This window comes from Trematomus bernacchii, unplaced genomic scaffold, assembly GCF_902827165.1.
Source record: "Trematomus bernacchii unplaced genomic scaffold, fTreBer1.1, whole genome shotgun sequence".
NCBI classification, from domain to species: Eukaryota; Metazoa; Chordata; class Actinopteri; order Perciformes; family Nototheniidae; genus Trematomus; species Trematomus bernacchii.
The window spans coordinates 8,582,488-8,603,116 of NW_022987739.1; the positions used below are offsets into that span (position 1 = coordinate 8,582,488).

At 37.8% G+C, this 20,629-nt stretch overlaps 1 protein-coding gene across 4 annotated transcripts; it reads left to right on the forward strand.

Annotated features, from left to right (window-relative positions):
• The first annotated feature begins 432 nt into the window (after positions 1 to 432).
• Positions 433 to 19,590, forward strand: mcoln2 (mucolipin 2). 4 transcript variants are annotated; one of them, XM_034147278.1, is made up of 15 exons: positions 433 to 586; positions 1,396 to 1,549; positions 4,753 to 4,926; positions 5,424 to 5,580; positions 6,592 to 6,670; positions 6,775 to 6,871; positions 7,050 to 7,149; positions 7,771 to 7,883; positions 9,047 to 9,196; positions 10,852 to 10,953; positions 11,086 to 11,208; positions 14,697 to 14,903; positions 15,376 to 15,509; positions 16,163 to 16,201; positions 16,321 to 19,590. In XM_034147278.1, the coding sequence occupies exons 1-14, from the start codon at positions 543 to 545 to the stop codon at positions 16,173 to 16,175; spliced, it is 1,647 nt and encodes a 548-aa protein (XP_034003169.1). In that variant the 5' UTR covers positions 433 to 542; the 3' UTR covers positions 16,176 to 16,201; positions 16,321 to 19,590. The 4 variants fall into 4 exon arrangements, with proteins under 4 accessions (XP_034003169.1, XP_034003171.1, XP_034003168.1 ...); XM_034147280.1 differs by having other exon boundaries at positions 19,128 to 19,590; XM_034147277.1 differs by lacking the exon at positions 16,163 to 16,201 and having other exon boundaries at positions 436 to 586; positions 19,128 to 19,590.
• Positions 19,591 to 20,629: the final 1,039 nt, after the last annotated feature.

Here is a 20,629-nt window from a genome sequence, read left to right on the forward strand (position 1 = left end):
CAGTTTTTTCTCAAAATTCTGAGATACTTTTTAGTACACTTTTGGTCACCTCCCAACATATTTTCTCATGTGGCTTTAATTGTTTTCCGTAGATTACAGATTATTTTTTAGACTCAATATATTAAAACATGACTATCCCTAAACCAACAAAATGTTTGGGTTTTCCTCACCAGAATGCTATTCCTAAATTAAATAAAACATTATAAACCTGAATTATAAAGATTTGGAGACTACGTTTTTTTATTATTATTGAAGAACAGAAACTATAAAGCAACTGTTTCTTCCGTCTTTTGCACACAGTCTGTTTATATTTTTTCCATTACCAATGACGATCGTCTCGGTGACCCCTGGTGGTTCAGCGGACCTCAGATTGGAAACCTTTTCGCCGCCTGAAACTAATTTCCTGATTGGCTGAGTGGAGGGAGCTGTGTCACAGAACCCTATCTATCTGTAGAGCCTCCTCTCTGCTGTAACTGTGTGTCCGTCAGCCTTTTGACAACTAAAAACTCGCTTTTCTGCTGTGTCCACGTGGATCATCTATCATGGAATTATTAGTTCGGTATCTGGACCGCAGCAATTCAATTAGGTAAGTATTAGTTTTAAGAAACTAGCACTAAAACCTGTAAAAGTTGTTTGTTTTCGACATTTTGAAACTAACTTGAATGTTAAATTATTTTAAATGGTGTTTCTGAAGTTTAATATGTAGGTTAAACCGGACAAAATTAACATAAAGCCTATTTACATGACGTAGATGTTGTCTTTCCAAAAAAAACAGCACCACTCAGTTCATTCTCCCTGACAGGACCAGACAGGTAGTTAAAACAACTAATTTAGCAGGAAAACGGCTGTAAAAGTGTGTACAAAAAGGGAGGCGTGTGGTGCAGTGGGTTGTGCGTTGGTGTTCGGATTAGGGGGTCACAGGTTCAAACCCCACTGCAGTCAGCATGTCGTTGTGTCCCTGGGCAAGACACTTCACTGTGGGGATTGCCCACAGTATTGAGTATGTAAGTCGCTTTGGATAAAAGCGTCTAACAAGTGACATGTAATGTAAAAAATCTCCTTAAAGTTAATTCCCAGCAACTGTACAAATAAGTAGTATGAGATTTGAACTCTGTCAGGGAGAGCTTGTGGGCTACACATTTAGGAAAATATTGAAAGTGTACTTTCTAACCTTGGACTTAAACCCAGGCAGCCCTATGAAAGCATTCAGTGTACTTGGCACATGCAGTTCTTCCTGTGAACGATGGCTATTGCTCAAGTTTATTTTTCATGAAATAACTGCTTTCACTTCTGTTTATTTTTTCTGTTTCTGTTTCCTGTCCTCTTCATTTCATTTTATTTATTTCATTTTGTGTCACAGCTCTTGCATAACATTGCATGTTGTTTGTCTTTCAGCTCTGTCTCAACTCAAGATATCATCAAAGAGGACACCCTGAGAGATGACCTGAAGTATTACTTTATGAGCCCCTGTGAGAAGTACCGGGCCAGAAGACAGAAACCCTGGAAACTTGTGTTGCAGATTCTGAAAATTGTCATGATCACCACACAAGTATGTACAGTGGGATTAAGGTAGATGAGGAAATAAGATCCACCCATGAAATGCTTCCTCGAGCTGTAATCAAAGGGATGATTCATTTTGCATGTTTGACACAGGGTCTTACATAATGTGGGTACGCCCGTTTCTTTTCAAATGGCAGATGAAGTAGGTGAATTTACCCATACGTTTGAACATTATGCTTGCACGTAAAGATGACAGTGAAGGGCTCTGTAGTCATCTTTCCTTGTGGCACTAGATTTTCTTCTTTTGTCAGCATTTTACAAACAACCTAATATATAAAAACTAACCAAGAGACCAATTTCTTTATCAACAGATTACTTAAGAGGTAAAATTACAACTTTACGAGGTTCTAGCTACACACTACACTCCATAAATTAGGATTAGTTGAAAGTGCTGCACAGGTTAAACTATTCAAAATCTAAACTATATAAAATACTCCCCAATTGTTAATCTCTGCGACAAGGAGCCACTCCAACCTGTTTGTATTCTGCTCCGAAATAGAAAGCTGTTTCTGACCAAAATATTCAGCATCTTCCTCAATTTAATTAATTTACAACTGATTATATTGGGGAGATATATATAATAAAATATTTTGATAAATTGAAAAATGACTTTGCTACAATTAAAGGTGGGGTAGGTAAGTTTGAGAAACCGGCTCGAGATACACTTTTTGTTATATTCCATGGAATGCTCTTAACATCCCGATAGCAATGAATATCTTGAGTGCTTTGACAAAAAATCCATAAAAAAATGTCATCTGTGGAAGCCTGTAATACTGTAAAAAGCACGACCAATCATTTTAGCCGGCCCGGCTAAAATAACTGGATGGCCTACCTGCCTGTCAGCCTTCCATCTGTGCACAAACTTATCTCGTGCCCTCATTGGTCATGTGCACGTTCGTGTGTGTTGGAGGAGGGGCTCTGTAAGGAAGTGGCAGATTTTCTCCGGTTGTGTATTTTCAAATTCTAGCGATCACAATCCGGTTTCTCAAACTTACCTACCCTACCTTTAAGTGTTCATTATTGTGCATTGTCCCTGCCAAATAAACGATTAAATAAATAAATTCACTAAAAGTGGTAATTATGAATTTAATAAATTCATAAACTAAAGTTTACATTACATAATCATTGATATACATTATTTAATCAATAAAACATTGAATAGTCAGGTAAGAATACTGTCACAACAGGAAATGGGCCGCAATACTTAAGCAGTCTGTCTCTCAGCAGATTGTTTAGGCTTTCAGGCTCAAAGCTTTACTGTTTCATTTACTCGTTTCATTGTAGACTGCTATTTGCAGCAAAAAAAAGGTCTGAAAAACCTTTTGCTATGCCACCAAATCATAGGAAATTATATTGCACTTAGACTCATTTGCTGGACACAAATACTGTAAATGAATGATAATGTGGCTACATGTCTGCTGACTATGTAATAAATGTAAACGTTTTTTTTCATTACTGGCAGGCCGCAAACAACTTCACGGCGTATACTGCCACCCGAAGTCCCGGAGTCCCCCCGGAGTTGGGGACTGGCTTCAGCAGAAGCTGCTAGTTAGCGTCTTCCGAGTAAATCGCCAGAAGCGCTGACACCTCCTCATCACTCCACCGCTCCCATGTTTTCTTTTGTGTTGCCATAAGTTAGTCTCGCTCCGTTGGTGCGCTGGGCTAATGCTAATAATGCTAATGCGAGCAAATAAAATGGCGGCTTCAAACTTTTCTGAGTTTTACGAGGCGTGGTTTGCAATTCGCCCAGCCAATCAGAAATGGTTAGTGTGGCCGATACACCTACGAACCTTTTTCTCCCCAGGAAAGTCCCTGCTCTCAGCAGGAACTATCTGGGGGTGAAAAGGTTTGCGCGAACTAAGTTCTAGTTCCAGATCTTTTTGGTGTGAACGCAAAATCCCAAGAACTATCGGAACTATTCCTGGGAAAAGTACTCGGGTGTGAAAGCGCCTATTGGGGGCAAAGGAAAAGGCGGCAAAGGAAAGGGTGGCCCGAGAGGAGGAGGGATGAAGGGTGATAAGGGGCGAAAAGGAAAATAAATTAGAACCTAAAGCCCTCTAACCGTGTATTGCCTTTCCAGTTATTACACATTGCCTGCGTTTCATGTTGCAGGTGAACATTTATGGCTTATTTGGAAGCTGTGTGTCAAGTTGTACACTGTGACTCTTCTCTCTTCAATAAATATTTAAAAAGCTTACAGCACCGGGAATTTCCGGCGTATTCATGTTCTGTATAAACTGTAAAGCCCCCTGAGACAAAAGTACAATTTGTGATATTGGGCTAATTAAATAAACTTTGATTTACTTTTATTGATGTAGTTGGCGCAAGAAGTACACTTCACTTCAGAGCCCTCAAGAGCCCGATAAAGACGCCCCCTCCCCACTCACTTCCAAGGGACCTGAACAAAAATGGGACTAAAATAATAAAATAAAGTAATAATAAAATACAATAATAATTCAAATAAAATCATAATGAAATAAATAAAATAATATAATACTTAATACAATCATAAAAACTCACTTCAAAGAAATCAAGATATTTAATAAGATAACATTTTTGCCTCCCAGAGACATGAAAAAACTGGGACAAAAAATAATTAAAATAATAATTAAAATAATAACATTAAATTATTAATGATCAAAATAACAAAATAAAATGATAATGAAATTAATACAATAAAAAAAACATGTAATACAATGATAAAAACTAACTTGAAAAAAAAGAAATGTAATATGAAAAAAACGTTTTACTTGAACAAAGAAAATAAAGAGATAAAAATAAGAATTAAAAACATTATTTAAAAAGAACATTTTATATAAAACTTGAAAAAAAATACGAGTTAAACAATTAAAATAACAATTAAAATGTTTTTGTAAATGGGGAAAAAATATGTTCAGTTTTCTGCTTTAAAAAAGAAACACACACAAAGGTACGGGGCGTTCTATGTGTTTTTGTGAGTTTTCATTATTTGAGAGATTTTGGCTGTGTATTTTCAAATTCTAGCACACTCGAGCTGGTTTCTCCAAAAATTACCTACCCCACCTTGAACTAAAGAATCTACAAGCTAGGAAGTCAATTTGTAAATTAAGAACAATTTAACTGACTAAAATATTAAAAAAAGGTATAAATGTAGTTACCTTCATCAAGTATTCACATAAAAACATACATTTTCTCTAAATGTTTCCTCTGTAGCTCATCCTGTTCGGCCTCAACAACCAGCTGGTGGTGTCCTATAAGGAGGAGAACATGATGGCCCTCAAAAACCTCTTCCTGAAGGACTACAGTGGGGTGGATGAGGACGACTACAGTGTTGCTGTTTACAACCAACAACAAGTCTACGACAGCCTGTTTTTTGTCCTGGATCAGGCAAGTTTAACCCCCTCACCTCACACACTCACACTCCCTGCTTTTGCCTCTAGCAGTATCTCTAATATGTCTTCAATGCAGCTTTATTCCCAAAAATGAGGTTTATTTAACGATGGTGGTGTAGATTTGAGTGGGAAATGCACTTCAAATGTATCCCTTTTTGTAGCTTGTTTGCATAGTTTGATAATGTTAGTTCACAGAGAATAATGGCTCTCAGAAATAAGCCTGTGTTCTTGAGGAATCGTGACAATCCTGCATGCAAACGTTTAGAAATATAAAGATAATCCAAACAGGGATAAGACAAACATATTTCTTATGTTTCATGTAAACACATAATAACCAGGATAAGATTTTAACTGTGATGTTTATATACATGTAAAAAAATAAATAATGGTGACTAATATTTAACCAATAATATGGCAGCTTGTAGCTTCCCTCGTACATCATGTATTCCCCCTGATACAGTTTGTTTTACCTGAGGATGCTCATATTTATAGTACAGCCAGTTGGGCCGGCTCTCGGTGGGTCCCATCAGTTACGCTGAGGATGAAGAAGGTAAGCTGCTTCCTCTCATCCTGTGTAAAGAATACTACAAGAGGGGCACCCTGGATCCCTCCGATGAAGCCTTCGATATAGACGCCGAGCTGGAGACAGGTGAGAGAAAACGACTACTTTTTATCTTCCTTTTAAAAATAAACACACTAGGGCTGTGCAATTAATCGTATTTTAATCGCAATTACGATTTTGGCCTGCCACAATTACGAAAACAACATATTCTAAAAAAACGATTATTTTGCTTTGCTTGGTTGTGACAGTGCACTGCAACATATTTGATCTAATTTATTTGTATTTATCATATTTACATATGTTTAGTAGCTTGTTGAAGTGCGCTCCCAAATATTTGTTGATCTTGTTTATTGGTATTTATTATTTTGATATTATTTATTTAAACGTAAATATAAATGTATCATTTATTTTATTTATTTTTGTATTGGTTTTTCAGTTGAATTATACATTCAGGGTAATCAACAGTTAAAAAGATACTGTTCAAATTATTATTTGTATTTGTTTTAAAGTTCAATAAATGGATGTTTTCAAAGTCAATGAATAATCGTATTTAATAATCGTGATATCAATTATTGACCAAAATAATCGTGATTATGATTTTTGCCATTATCGCACAGCCCTACACTACACTATTGTGTTGTTATTTTTCTGCACTTTTCCCTGCAATTTAAATTCAGTTGGACATTTGTATTAAGTCACAGTACATGAATAAATCCAAACTTGGATCACCTTTTACATTTACGGAAGTTCAAGTAGCAATACTACAGTGTACAAACGATTTTACAGGTTAAATTCTGGCATTCCAAATTACATAGAAGTACCGATTTATTAGCAGCAAAATATACTTATACAAAATTGTACTTAAATTCAGTACATCACTACATGTAATTAGCCCTCTCCACAACTCTTTGCATGTGTTTTAAAGGAATATTAATTAAGGACTAAAACATATAATAATTCAGATACATTTTACATTTCAAAGTTTTGCGATCATTGTTACAAAAAAAAAGTGATTACTTATTTACTAACTTTATGAGGAAAAAAAACTTTTGAGGAAATAAAAAGTCCCATTTTCTCACTCTGTTCATCTCCTCTCAGTTTGTATGTCACATGATCCAAAGACTGCAAACCAATGGAAAACCCAGAATTCCTCCTTTTTTGATCTGGACTTTTACAGGTATACATCCTCCTCCTATCTCCTATCCCCGTGCTGTATATATCACAGCTAACACCCACTTACTTTTCATTGATATAATACATTTGACTTCCCCTTTTTCCCAGGCTTGTTGACATCAAAGCAACCTTCCAGCTGAAAGGAATCAACCTGCAGACTGTGCGATCACGGGAGTTACCTGACTGCTACTCCTTCTACGTTACGGTATGGTTCAACCATATTCTGAACTGTATTCTTAAACCATACAAACCACACCAAAAACGAATCCAAGTAAACATTGTACTGCTGTTGAGACCTTTTGCCTATACACAACATTTGATGATAGTACAATTACTTTTCTAATCCCTTAATTAGTCTACTTCCCTATGGCCTTGTACCCTAGATAACATTTGACAACCAGTGTCACAGTGGAAAGGTGAAAATATTCCTGGACATCGACGCTCAGAGCTGTGCGTGCAGAGACTGGAAGATATCTGGCACGGGTAAGGAGTGGATGTCTGTCCTTATGAAGAAATAATAAGATACATTTAAAGTTTAGTTACAAGTCATCTTACCAAGGGTTAAGACAGAGGTTGGCATACACATGAATATTTGTAATATTTACACTGGCATATTTTAGATTTAACAATGTATATTAAATTAGATAAGATTGACTTACTACAAAATAAGGCGAAACGGTACATTTTTAAATATCAACAGTGAAAGATGTTCATCTATCGAATCTACAATATATTTATACAGAATTAAAGTTATATGAATTTCGTGTCAATTAATATGGAAAGATGTTCCACTGTGGTATGTGGTCTGACTTTTAAATACTTGATTTGTTTTTTTACATACTGCAATCTTCTGTATTTTTCTGAAAACATATAAACAGAATAATTTCCCCCCCCAAAAATGAACATTCCTGTTACTGTTTATTGATATTTAGGCGTTTTCCTGTACACTTGTTATCAGTAATGAGTGTGAGGGAGTTATGTAAAAGATAAACCCACACACACACACACACACACACACACACACACACACACACACACACACACACACACACACACACACACACACACACACATGCATAAACACACACTATGTCTGTGTTTCAGCTCAGAAGAACACACACTATCTGCTGGTGTTTGACGCCTTCGTCATTCTGGTTTGCCTCACATCGGCGGTGCTGTGCACTCGCTCCATCGTTCTGGCTGTCAGGTTACTGCAGGTCAGATGTTCGGTCTCACAATATATCAAAACATTTGTATTATCATTAGGGCTGTCAAGTTAACGCGTTAATAACGCGTTAACGCAAAAAAAAATTAACGCCACTAATTATTTTAACGCGATTAACGCATGTGTATTTTTTGTCCTCGGCCGCCGTAGTTTCAGAGCGCATCGAGTTTAAAATACCATCGACAAGCTGATGCTGACAGCCCCGCTCCTGCTGCCCGCTTGTGGCAGACCACACTTCCACGCTCACCGGCAGGCCCGGACTGGCCATCGGGAGGACCGGGAGGGTGTGTGTATGTGTGGCGCGAGCGAAGCACACCTTACGTGTTGTTGTTAGCATCTGGTGCTAGCTAGCTGAGCTAACGGATATAAGGAGCTGTTTCAATGAAAACAGAGGAGCGGCATTTCGCCGACAACTGCGCCGAGCACTTGACTTTATGCAGGTAGCCAGACAGCACACTCAGCACGGATAGTGCGCGCAACACAGCTCATACACACAGGCATATATGCCTTGAGCTGCACATAGCTCCAACGATCCATCACAGTGTCTCCACATTTACACACACACACACACACACACACACACACACACACACACACACACACACACACACACACACACACACACACACACACACACACACACACACACACACACTATTGTATGAGAGAGGTTCTAGGTTGAATTGAGGCGAATATTTGTAATGTTCAGAGGTTGTTGTGTTTAATATTCATGAGAATATTTGTCATTGTTCAAATGATAATAAACAAACATATAAAGCATAGTTGTCCACTCATATGTTGATAAGAGTATTAAAAACTTGAAAAATATCCCTCTAAGGTACATTTAGAACAGATAAAAAATTTGCGATTAATCGCGATTAACTATGGACAATCATGCGATTAATCGCGATTAAATATTTTAATCGACTGACAGCCCTAATTATCATACAAAGAATTAGATTTATATCTCCTCGTTTAGTTTTTGATTGCTCTGAACTTGGCTGTTTTATCCCTTTTCGTAAAGCCAAAATTCCCAATAAATAAAAACTTGTTTAAATTCACATTAACACAACATCCAAATTACTATTTATTTAAAACACCAGGCATTGTGTTTTAAATCTTTAAGAGACTTTATTTACATGTGTGTGTTTTCAGAGATTCTCCAGATTCTTTCATGAGAACTACAATCATAAAGTGTGTGAGGATGACCAGAAGGAGTTTCTGAACGGCTGGTATGTGCTGGTCATCGTCAGCGACCTCTTGGCTATAGTTGGATCCATACTGAAGATGGAAATACAAGCAAAGGTAAATCATGTATTTTTGTCTTATAAATAGGTAATATAGAGCCAAAAACTGACTTGGATAACTACAAGTCAAATGTGAAATAAACATAGAACAAGAAGCAACATATATTACTTCTTCGCACACTGTCAAAATGAAGTTAAGTATAAGATATAACAAGATCAGGCAAAAAAAGAAAACATTTCCCCCTTCGAAAGAGAAGCAGTCAGCTTCATAGTAATGTGGTATCACCTTTGCTTGTGTGTCCTTTCATTTATATAGCTATTGAAGAATAAAAAGCAGGGAGTGTCTGGTGGACTTTGAAATGAAGTGTTTAATGTAGACACTGGCCGTTTCTCAATGTCGAGTAGAGCTGCTGCAGAGCCACTATTTCAAGTATACTACGTCGTCGAGTGGCACCGAAGGACTGTTTAAATGCCCAGTATGCGGCGCAACTCGATGATGTAGTATACTTGAAATAGTGGCTCTGCAGCAGCTCTACTCGACATTAAGAAACGGCCATAGTAAAGATATCTTTTAATTTCAACCTGACTCACTGTCACTTTTATAGCCACCATGCAGAGTGTTTGCCTCAAGCCTATTAATGTTACCAATCCCCTTGATGCTGCTTTAGAATAGAATAGAATTGGGAGGGATGAAACCCTCTTTAATGGTCACACATGCAGAGCACACAGCACACAGTGAAATTTGTTATCTGCATTTAACCCATCCTAGTACCAGGAGTATAGTACAAGGAGCAGTGGGCAGCTATTGTACAGCACCCGGGGAGCAATGGGAGTGAGGGGGGAAGGGGGATGTCTGGTGCCTTGCTCAAGGGCACCACGGCAGGGCAGGAGGTGAACTGGGACCTCTCCAATTAGAAGTCCACACTCCATATTTAGGTCTGGTCAGAGACTTGAACCGGCGACCCTACGGCTCACAGTCCAAGCCCCTACTGACTGAGCCACTGCCGGTGGCTCAACAAGTCAAAATGCATTTTCATTTCTTGGTCACTAGGTCAAGTTAACTCAAACGGATAACTCGGAAACAAAACAAAAAACTGGATGACTCCTTGTGCAGGAAATATGTAAACTTAGTTTAGATTTTCACACACAAAATGTCCGTTGTGAGTTATTTGTGTTATAACCAGGGATGATAAAAGCAAAAAAGTCACTTTAAAGGTGGGGTAGGTAATTCACTTCAGAAACACTTTTTGTTATATTCCATGGAATCCTCTTAACATCCCGATAGCAATGAATGGCCCGGCTAAAATAACTGGATGGCCTGCCTGCCTGTCAGCCTTCCATCTCGTGCACAAACTTATCTCGTGCCCTCATTGGTCATGTGCGCGTTCGTGTGTGTTGGAGGAGGGGCTTCTAGCGCACTCGAGCTGGTTTCTCCATTCTTACCTACCTTTAAGTCACGCATTAGTTAACAATTGATAGGATGTTCCCCTGTTGCAGTTCCACATAAATCGTACTTTAAGCTCTAATAAAACTTTACCATCAATTATGTGCTTGTTACAGTAAAATCATCTGACCTTATGTACCTTTTCCTGTTACCTGAGGCTATACTGTGTCATTATTCACAAACTACATATTTTACAGGGCTTTACTGATTGTTACAGCATGACCAATAGCTAAATGATCTCTCAGTGATTTTGTTTTAATCTCCTGTAGAGTCTTACCAGTTATGATGTGTGCAGTATATTTCTGGGAACGTCTACATTATTGGTGTGGGCCAGCGTGATCAGGTACCTGGGATACTTCCAGAAATACAATGTGAGTCTGTAAACCTTTTTTCTCTTAATGCAAGTGGCCTTTCTTCACCGCTAATAAAATGCGTTAACACATTCTTTCACAATCCAAGCATTGCTTAACAATTCATGTATCCTTTACTTCCTGTGTGTTTAGGTGTTAATTCTGACCATGACAGCAGCCTTCCCAAAGGTGCTGCGTTTCTGCTGCTGTGCCGGCATGATCTACCTGGGCTACACCTTCTGTGGGTGGATCGTCCTGGGACCATACCATGAGAAGGTAAACTCGATACTGGTCTGTGGAGAGGCCTGAGATTAGAGAAGTGAGTTAGTCATTGGGCTGGGCTGAATCTCTGCACTGGCTTTTATTTACAGAAGTTTGATAGATTAGGGGAACTATTAATGTTCTTTCAGTGTCCTCGCCCCTTCCTGCAGAACTGCTGAAGCCAAAGAAAATAATATTGCATTAGGAGTTTCCAAACATGTGAGTTTTTTTTAAATTGGCTGAAACAGCATACTGTGATTGAACGCATACTTTGCAAATGAACTCCAGTTAGTATCCATGGTAATTACACAAATGTTCTCACTCAATACGCAATCATGCAATACAACAGTGATTTTACCTGTACTGTTTACACATTTTTTTAATTTAAAATATTACCAGCTCTACCATGTTTACCCTATTTTTTTATAATATAGGTTATTATTTCTAGGATCCTTGAAGGTTTTATCCAAATGTTTTTGCTTTCAGTAAGTCGTCTCCCAGGGTTAAATAGCCTTTTTATTGCTGTGTCAACAGTATGTCCTGCAAACTGAGGAATATGAAATAACTGCTTCCTTGTCCTTGAACAGCGGCTTGTTTTTAAAGACGGTGATTATACAACCACTAGGTGTCAGTATATGCCTTCTCCAGAAAGAGCAGCCTTCTTCTCTTTGCAACCAAATTGCAAGCGCACACACACACAGATATTCAAGTGTTTTGGGGAATTCATATTGCTTTTAATCAGACTGACGTGAGTGTAGAGATGATGGGAAATAAGTGGAGGAAAATTGGGAATGGCCTGGAACAAAAGCCCTCTACAGGAAACTGGGGATTTCATGATGCAACACTACTTGATTAGATAGATAGATAGATAGATAGATAGGTATACTTTATTGATCCCAATTTGGGAAAGACTTTAGACAGAAAAGTGATGATAATCAATTAATCGTTATGCAATTATGGATTCCCTACATTTTCTGTTTTAAATCACATTAAACTGAATATATATATTTTGGGGGTTTTGAATTGCCAAAACAAGACTTTAATACAAATCTTTGAGAAACTGGCTTGGAAAAAAAGGAACAGATCATATAATAATGAAAATAATTGTTACTAGCAACACTAGTCATGATTAGCATCTTAAACCCCTTAGTGACCACGAAACGATCGAACAACCTTCCCCAAATGGATCATTTATTGGCAGGTTATTAGACACACCAATACAATAAGTCTAAGAAATGATAAAGTTAGAAACTAAAGATATTGTTTTTATGTTGATTGTTTTTGTATGCTACATGGGATCCTAACTTCAGCAAGGGTTTGGATAGGGGAGACGTACAGCTTTAACTTAGTGAACCTAAGTGGGCGATCCTTGGACAACAAGTGCCATCAGGGAAAACATGTGTGTGTTTAGCTGTCCTGTCCCGTTAAGATAAATTATTTACGGAAGTCAGAGCAGCAGTGGGCGTCTAAACAAAGTAGTGCTCTTACTGTAGGAGAGACAGATGTGAGATAGGGTGAGATCAGCCGCCTCAGAGCCAAGCGACATCCCACTGACCAAATGGAAATGTGTTTATAATCTGAAACTGAAGTGGAATATTGACTGAAAATAAGTTGTGGACTGATATGAAATGTGCTTATAAGGTCAGGGTCACATACGCTTCATTCATGGACTATAGCTCGGGAAACTTATTGAAGAATTAAGCTTTTTTCTTATTGTATATCAACAGCAAGTGATGAGAAATGTATTTTAAATGGTGCACAGCATTCAATGGAACCATGTCCAATTCACAAGAAAACGTTATAATATATATATCTACTTCCACATACACTGATGTTTCAGCAGAAGTGAAAGTGACTTGGCTCTCAGTGCCTGCAGTTGACTTAAAACAGGTTTCAGTTCCCTGTTTGCCCATTGTTACAGAAGACTTGGGCACGATATTTACACTGCGGTGTCCGGGGGGGGAGTCCCCTGTAGTGTGCCGTCAGCCCCACCAGGATCCTTGGTGTATTTACTGAAGGAATAAACAGAGGATGTTCTAGGACTTGCCATCCCACACGTCTTCAAGAGCTGCAATCCATACCCTCGCCGTGGGATGTTGTGTTTAGATACTATCACATTCTGGCGAGCTTGGCCTCTCTCATAAAGTTCAGGCGCTCTTATTTAGCCATCAGTCTCTTTGTTTGCCTTTCTGTATTTGTCGTTCCACATCATCAACCGTCATGCCTCTGTCTGTCTTCTGCACCTCCTCCTTTGTAACTATTTGCAAGACACTATAGAAAATATGGCATCTCATAAAGACAATATTTGTTATTTAACATGCAAAGATAAACTAAGCCAATACTTACTTTTGCAAAGATAAGCGCCCTCTCACTGTACAGTGTGTGCCCTTTAGAAGTAGTGCTAGGGTGGCGGATGTTACAAGGACTTTGTTAAATGCAAGTATCTTTTTTGTAATCAGATGCTATGCAAATAGAAGATGCTTTGACAGTTTTCCTAAAAGTGTTTTGTTTAGTCAATCTACAGTCAATAGAAACTTTATACAAATCACATAATGATATGATGACATATTTGACTGCTAATCTACCCATATGTAAACAGTATCTGAAATTATTTCCACATAGACAATCTACACAATTAGAATGCTTTTACAAAAACAGAATAGTATAATAACCTAGGATAAAGTAAGACTAAGTTATTTAGATACTTTAAAGGTGGGGTAGGTAATTCACTTCAGAAATACTTTTTGTTATATTCCATGGAATGCTCTTAACATCCCGATAGCAATGAATACATTAAATGTTTTGACAATAAATACATTAAAAAAATTCATCTGTGGAAGCCGTGGCGCTAAAAAGCACGACCAATCATTTTAGCCGGCCCGGCTAAAATAACTGGAAGGCATACCTGCCTGTCAGCCTTCCATCTCGTGCACAAACTTATCTCGTGCCCTCACTTATCTCGTGCCCTCATTGGTCATGCGCACGTTCGTGTGTGTTGGTGGAGGGGCTCTGTAAGGAAGTCTGAAGGAAGAGGCAGATTTTTTTCGGCTGCGTAGTTTCAAATTCTAGCACACTCGAGCTGGTTTCTCCATTCTTACCTACCCTACCTTTAAGTACATTGTAAGTACAATTTTAGGAGTGGACAAAATGAACATAGTTATCTGATATTAGGCATTTGAAAACTGTGATTGCTATTAATTGATTATGAAATTGACTGGCGCAGACTTACTTGAGACTTAAAATGCAGCTATGTCTGCTTATGACCCCTCGTTACACGTTATAAATATCACTGAGTGCAGGCAACCATATCTTATCTATTATATCCAGTCATTTAATAGCAATAATGAGAGATTTTACTTTATTTTGGTGTAGCAGAAATATATATTTCTTTGTTTTGCTTTCTTGTTCATATCAGAACTTTTCAGATTGTCACTGCGCTTGTGTTCACTATACTTCCCAGCTTTCCTAAAGTCCAACCCATGTCCCCTCTTCCTCTTCTGTAGTTTGAGAGCCTGAGTCGTGTTGCAGAGTGTCTCTTCTCCCTGTTGAACGGCGACGACATGTTCACCACCTTCGCCCAGCTGAAGGACAAGAACTCTCTGGTGTGGCTCTTCAGCCGAGCGTACCTCTACTCCTTCATCTCCCTGTTCATCTACATGGTGCTGTCGCTCTTCATCGCCCTCATCACCGACTCCTACGAGACCATCAAGGTGCTTTGTGCTTTGGTTTTGGTGAAAAATGCGGCACTCTATAAATTCAACATTGAATCTCTTTACAACTCCTGAATTGCCCCACGGGGATTAATAAAGGTCCATCTTATCTCATCTTACTTTAACTCCAAAGGGTGTTCAGTAACAGGAAAGTTGTAAGATATATTTCTATTATCATCATAATGTAGCCTGTAAAAAAACAAAACAATATGCACTTATAGCTGAACACTTATTTAATTTAAGATTAATAGTTTAAAAAAAAATGTATTCAAAGAAAAATGTCTGAAATCTCCCATGTAACAATTGTGTACAAATGTTTCTTTACTAACATTTCTTTTGTTATCTTCTTAATGATCCATTCTTTAAATAGTCTTGATTTATTTAAATGTAGTTTGAAAAAAAATCAGCTTCTATCCAATTTTGAATGCATTGTGTATTCACTATTTGCATTTCTTTGTGTTTTCACCCACAGAGCTTTCAAAAGAACGGGTTCCCATTGACGGACCTGCAGAAGTTCCTCAGAGAACAGAAAGATTTTCCTGTTTCAGAGGAGAGCAGTCAGACAGACGTTCATGTCCAAAATTCAGCGTTCTGCTGCTGCCAAAGGTATGATACTGTTTGAACTCATTATTAAGCTGTCCCAGTATTTACTCTTCATTCACACACTCTGCTGCACACCTGTATTCACACCTGGAAGCTAAACTGTGCAAACATGACGCCACATCACTAACACATGAGCGATTTTTTTAGTTTGAAATGCCTTGCTCAAGGTGTCTTTTTCCTCTTGTGTTGTTATATATTAGAAGATAACTTGGGGTTTAATCTGACAACCTGCTCTGTAAATTCTTCCTTAAGGATTTTGTCCTGTCAAACAATGGTTTTGTTTCTAAATTATAACTTTTATTTCTTCGATCTGTTTTTAAAAGTGTTTCCCTGTTGTTATTACCCACTGCTGGAAACATTTCAAATCTGTCCAATTCATTATTGGATATTGATGTGAAAGATGTACTGCTGCAAAAAAAAATCATTATTATTTTTTGATCATTAAAAACTGACAATCATATTTTCCAGTCCAATGTCATGTCCAAAACCCAAAGACATTCAGTCAAATAAACTGGGGAAAAAAGAGAAAAACAACAGATCCTCTTGGTTTGGGCAGCTGCATCTATTGTTTGTCATTAGTCAATATTCATTATCAACAGAGTTTGCTTCCTTTCAATTAACTAATTATATAATCCACTGATGTGTTTCTATTTCAGGAAGTCACTCTAAACAAATGTGGAGGCATTACACATATGGTAACATTTCTGATTTGTTTGCTTTGCTAACAACTTGTTGCTACAACAAGGCATCGTACTTGTCTATACGTCCCCGTTTTCTGCTCATTCCTTTTCTATGATCCAATCTCTATCATCAGCAGGCAGCAGACTGGAGTTTCCTCCACGCTGTGGTTTGGCTCGGGCTGACGTGGTCTGAGAGCAATGAAATTAGTGGTGGGAGCTATGCAGACACACCCAGTGATGGGCTGATTACAGAGAAACTGAGGCTGTGCACTGGGAAGAACCCCCCTCACCCCCCCTCTTCCCCTCCCTCTCACCCCCTCTAGCCATCCTTGCTGTTTTGCCTCCCACATAAACAGGCCACGGTCAACACTCAGTTAAGACTCAACCAATCGAAGCAGAGTAGTTTTGTTAAAGAACTGTGGTTAGTTGAGAGTAATTGGATTAGACCCAATCCAATAGTTGTCTTTAGATTTGCAATATAGTATTTTGTGATGGCTCTGGTGTGCGTGTCTATGTGGTTTTAATTTGAAGAAAGATGTGAAAGCGCATTCGTCATCACTTCTTATTCTCCTTTTGTAATCAGAGCACGTTTCTTAAAAGTATTTCCGAACATGTCTGGATATTGAGTTGCATCGCTCACACTTTATTTCTCCATGTCTATTTTGAAGCTGTGGCATTACATTTACACGCAACGTGACGCTTGTTGAATAGTCTTCGCTTCCTCTTTAACCTGTCTGTTGCTACAAAGCTTAAAAGTGAAAACGCTCAAACAGCACGTCATCAGATTTGGTTTGGATTTGGTTCTGCATTTTTTTTCTTTTTATTCGTAAAATAAATGTTATAGCTTTTTAACATAATATTTAATTTCCCTGTTTCGGTATCAGGGAAAGGCTTAACTGTAACAGACAAAAGGCTATCATTCTTCTTTTACATCTCTTCTCCGTTATTCTCTATTTCTTAACTTGTGGTAAAAATACATTTACAAAAAAGCTACTGTAATGATTTGTACAGCATCCTGATTGTTAAGCTACTATTTTTTTTCTGCAAATCAGAGCCACAAATGTTTGAAAAATATGTTAAATTATGTAATGAGTGGAAAAGAACTGAAAAATAGTACACTTTTTCTTTGCCTTTTCTTACAGTCTGTTATGTCACTTTCAGTGCTCTTCCATCATTATTGTTTTGTTAGACAATGCAATCTATTCTGCATGCTTTCCCGCAGTGTTTAAGGAAGTTAAGTCTCAGTTACAAGGCCATTAAAATTGTGTAACTCTGCAAGTAATGCAAGATGGACAATTGAACATGTATCTTGTCTGTGGAGATAAAGCAGCCAGTGACCTTTTTAGAGGTAGCTGACTTAAAGGAACATTAAGGGCTAATCTTGTCAAGTTACACAGATTCTGTAAGTGCAGTCATTTGCAGCCTCTAAACTGCCCAAATGTAATTATTATTTGCATCTTTGTCTCTCTGTGCTTACCAAAATTAGATCAGCGTTCTCAGCTAACATGTTAATGTCTTACTGGATGAAATTTCATCTACACGTACTTAGCCTCTTCCTACTGTTATCTTCATCTACAATAAGTGATCTTGTTAGGAAAGCAAGTTGAGGAGCAAGAGTCCCCCTTTAGTTGGATTACAAACTTTTTTTTATTTGGGATATATATATAAAGCAAGCTAATCAGTGAAATAATATATTGAGGCTCAAGACTCTTGTGAATGAAATCTAAAGTTATATCCTTGTCGCTACCTGTCATCATAACAAACACTGAAATGGCTAGTCAGATTTGCACACAAATATTCTCCTGATCTATGTCCTGAATGCATCTGCTTCAGTTGATCTTTGTTTGTTACACGGCATGTTACAGCAGAGAGTAGATATTATGTGTGACGAAGGTAGTGCAATGATGTGCATGGAAGTATAGAGTAGCAAAGAGTCCGTTTTGCTTTCCAAGGGTAGGATTAAACATTTATCTGTGAAATACATTCACATTTGCATCAGTTTGTGATATACTGAGTCTGAGACTTGGTCCGCTTACTAAGCAGTAAAATGTGCTGCTTATGGCAGATCATAAAGATGAAGGCAAAAACATGTCTAATCGTTTGCAGATTTGATAAAGAAGAGACATGTTTACTGCCTTGAAAGCAAAAACACAAGATAGTGTTTTGAACTAATGCTGAAAAGACTGTCGTAAGTGCGTGTTTTGGGGGATTTATTCTCAGAATGGGTACAATCACCAAAGACCATAAAGGTCATTTGTACTTGTAGTTGCTCCTATTGACCAAAATCGTAGAACTATGAGGTTTTTCTAAGAATTGACCCTTTTTAGTTAAGACTAGATCCTAAGTTATTCACACAGCATCTTAGACCTTGAGAGTTACGATTATGAAACACCTCCTGTCTTTTAAAGTCTCTCTTCCTATTTTTCTCTGTGTTGCTCTCAGGATTAACTTTAACTGAGATTAGTTAAGACTAGGTTGAGAGTAGTCCCAGTTTATTTTTGAGTACGGCCCCAGAAATCCAGACCTTATCCTGCATCTTTTTGTTGTGTCTCAGTGAGTCAGGGGCAAACCTGTATAAAGGTGGAAGCCCAGAGAATAAAGAGCCGTTGTTGTGCTGGTATGAATCATAGGAGTAAACTGTGATAATCTGTATCGGGGTTATCACAACAACACCGTAATAATGTAGCAACAGTTATTTTCACTAGTCTGAACAAGCAGATATGGGTCTGAATTTAACTTCCTCTTGACGTTTATTTAACGTGATGTAACACTTAAATATTTCATGTCAATGTCCCAATAGTGTAACTCTTAAAAAAAACAAAACAACTGTTCTTAGATATTTGATTAAATGAAGCACTCGTATTACCAAAAATGACCATGTACTTTGGTGTTGATTAGACATTTGAAGTCTCATTCTTCTTTTGGTATGTTGTATTTGCAGAGTTCCTGAAGGTGATGATGTCGTACTGATCAGCTGACAGCTGTCCAACCTCCCAGAGGACACGGATCACGCAGGAGGAGGATGCTGGGAACAGGACGTCTGAAACGGACTTCTACATCAACAATCCCATTGCAAAATCCTTGAAGATTGTAGAGTTACTGATTCTGTGAAGTGCAATATCAAACGCCAAACGAGTTCCATCGCTTTAACATGAAACTGGAGCTTCAGAGCTGGAACTTGAAACAATAAGGTTTCATAACAGTATCTGTTGAAGTTCAGGATGCTGTCGAGAAGTTTACTGGACGTTTTTTAGGTCTGTTCATGCATTTAGTACTGGATTCAGTGTTTTCTGAACTAAACTGTGGCTGCAACTCTGGAGCTAAGCAACGAGATGCATCGGTGTTTGTAATTTATTTGTCATGTGTTGGAGTAAAGATTGCAGTAAAGCTTCTCTTTTCATTTGTCCATTGGTAGATTATGAATGCAGTCTTTGCTGTTAGTTTGCACATTCAGCTTCTTTTTTTTAAAATGTATAATATGAGCAAAGACAGGACATCAAATGTAATTGAATTACTTACATGGTCAATATAATATCAGAAGTTATGGGAACTTGATATAAAAATATTAACAACATTACAGTTCAACACATTTATTCCATGCTTAGAAATGTATTAGGTTCTTTAAATATTTCTTTAAATTGCATAAGATATTCACAGCTGAGATTGAGTAAGACAGGGTGTTTTAAATGACTAACCCAGGACTACAGTATGAGTCAGTTTTATAAGCAAATCTATGAGCAAGTTTAGTTCTCAAGACAAGCTCCAGCATGACTTCATCTCACTTTGAGTGTGAGTAATGTACTTTTTACTTGATTAAATCAACGGTAATTCACTAAACTTCTACAAAGTGATCAATCAAATTCAAGGAAATGCCTCCAACAAAGACCTCTGTCGCCAACCGGGGTGCTTCTTGATTTCAACTAAAACATCCCTTGATTAATTTCAGCCTGGATGTGCCAGAAATGATGTGTGTGATGTAAGGTGGTTATACAACACATAAAGTCCCATCTCATAGAGTATTTTTCCTATGAGACAATAATGCCCTTAAGTCATATTTGATTAATCTAGCAAAGTCAAGGCCAGGATATTCACAAGGATTTCCTTTCAACAGATCTGGCTGTTTGATCAACAACCATACTGTTGTTTTCAACACAACATGAGTAAAGTACAAATATCAACATGCGTGTGTGCTTTCTTAAACAAAACAGGCAGATTTGTGGAAAATAGGAGTGAGCGCTGCTTTAAACACGGCAATGATTTTGGATTTACATATGAACAGATGTGCAGGTCTAAACACCATACAAGCAATTTAAAGGGCAATCTACCTATTTCGTAATTTCAAACGTTATGTTTATCAGGAAGGTTCAGTATGTTTGTGAATTGAACTAAATACTATTTTTCAGTTATAGGAATAAGTACGAATGTCCTTTTATAACATCATAA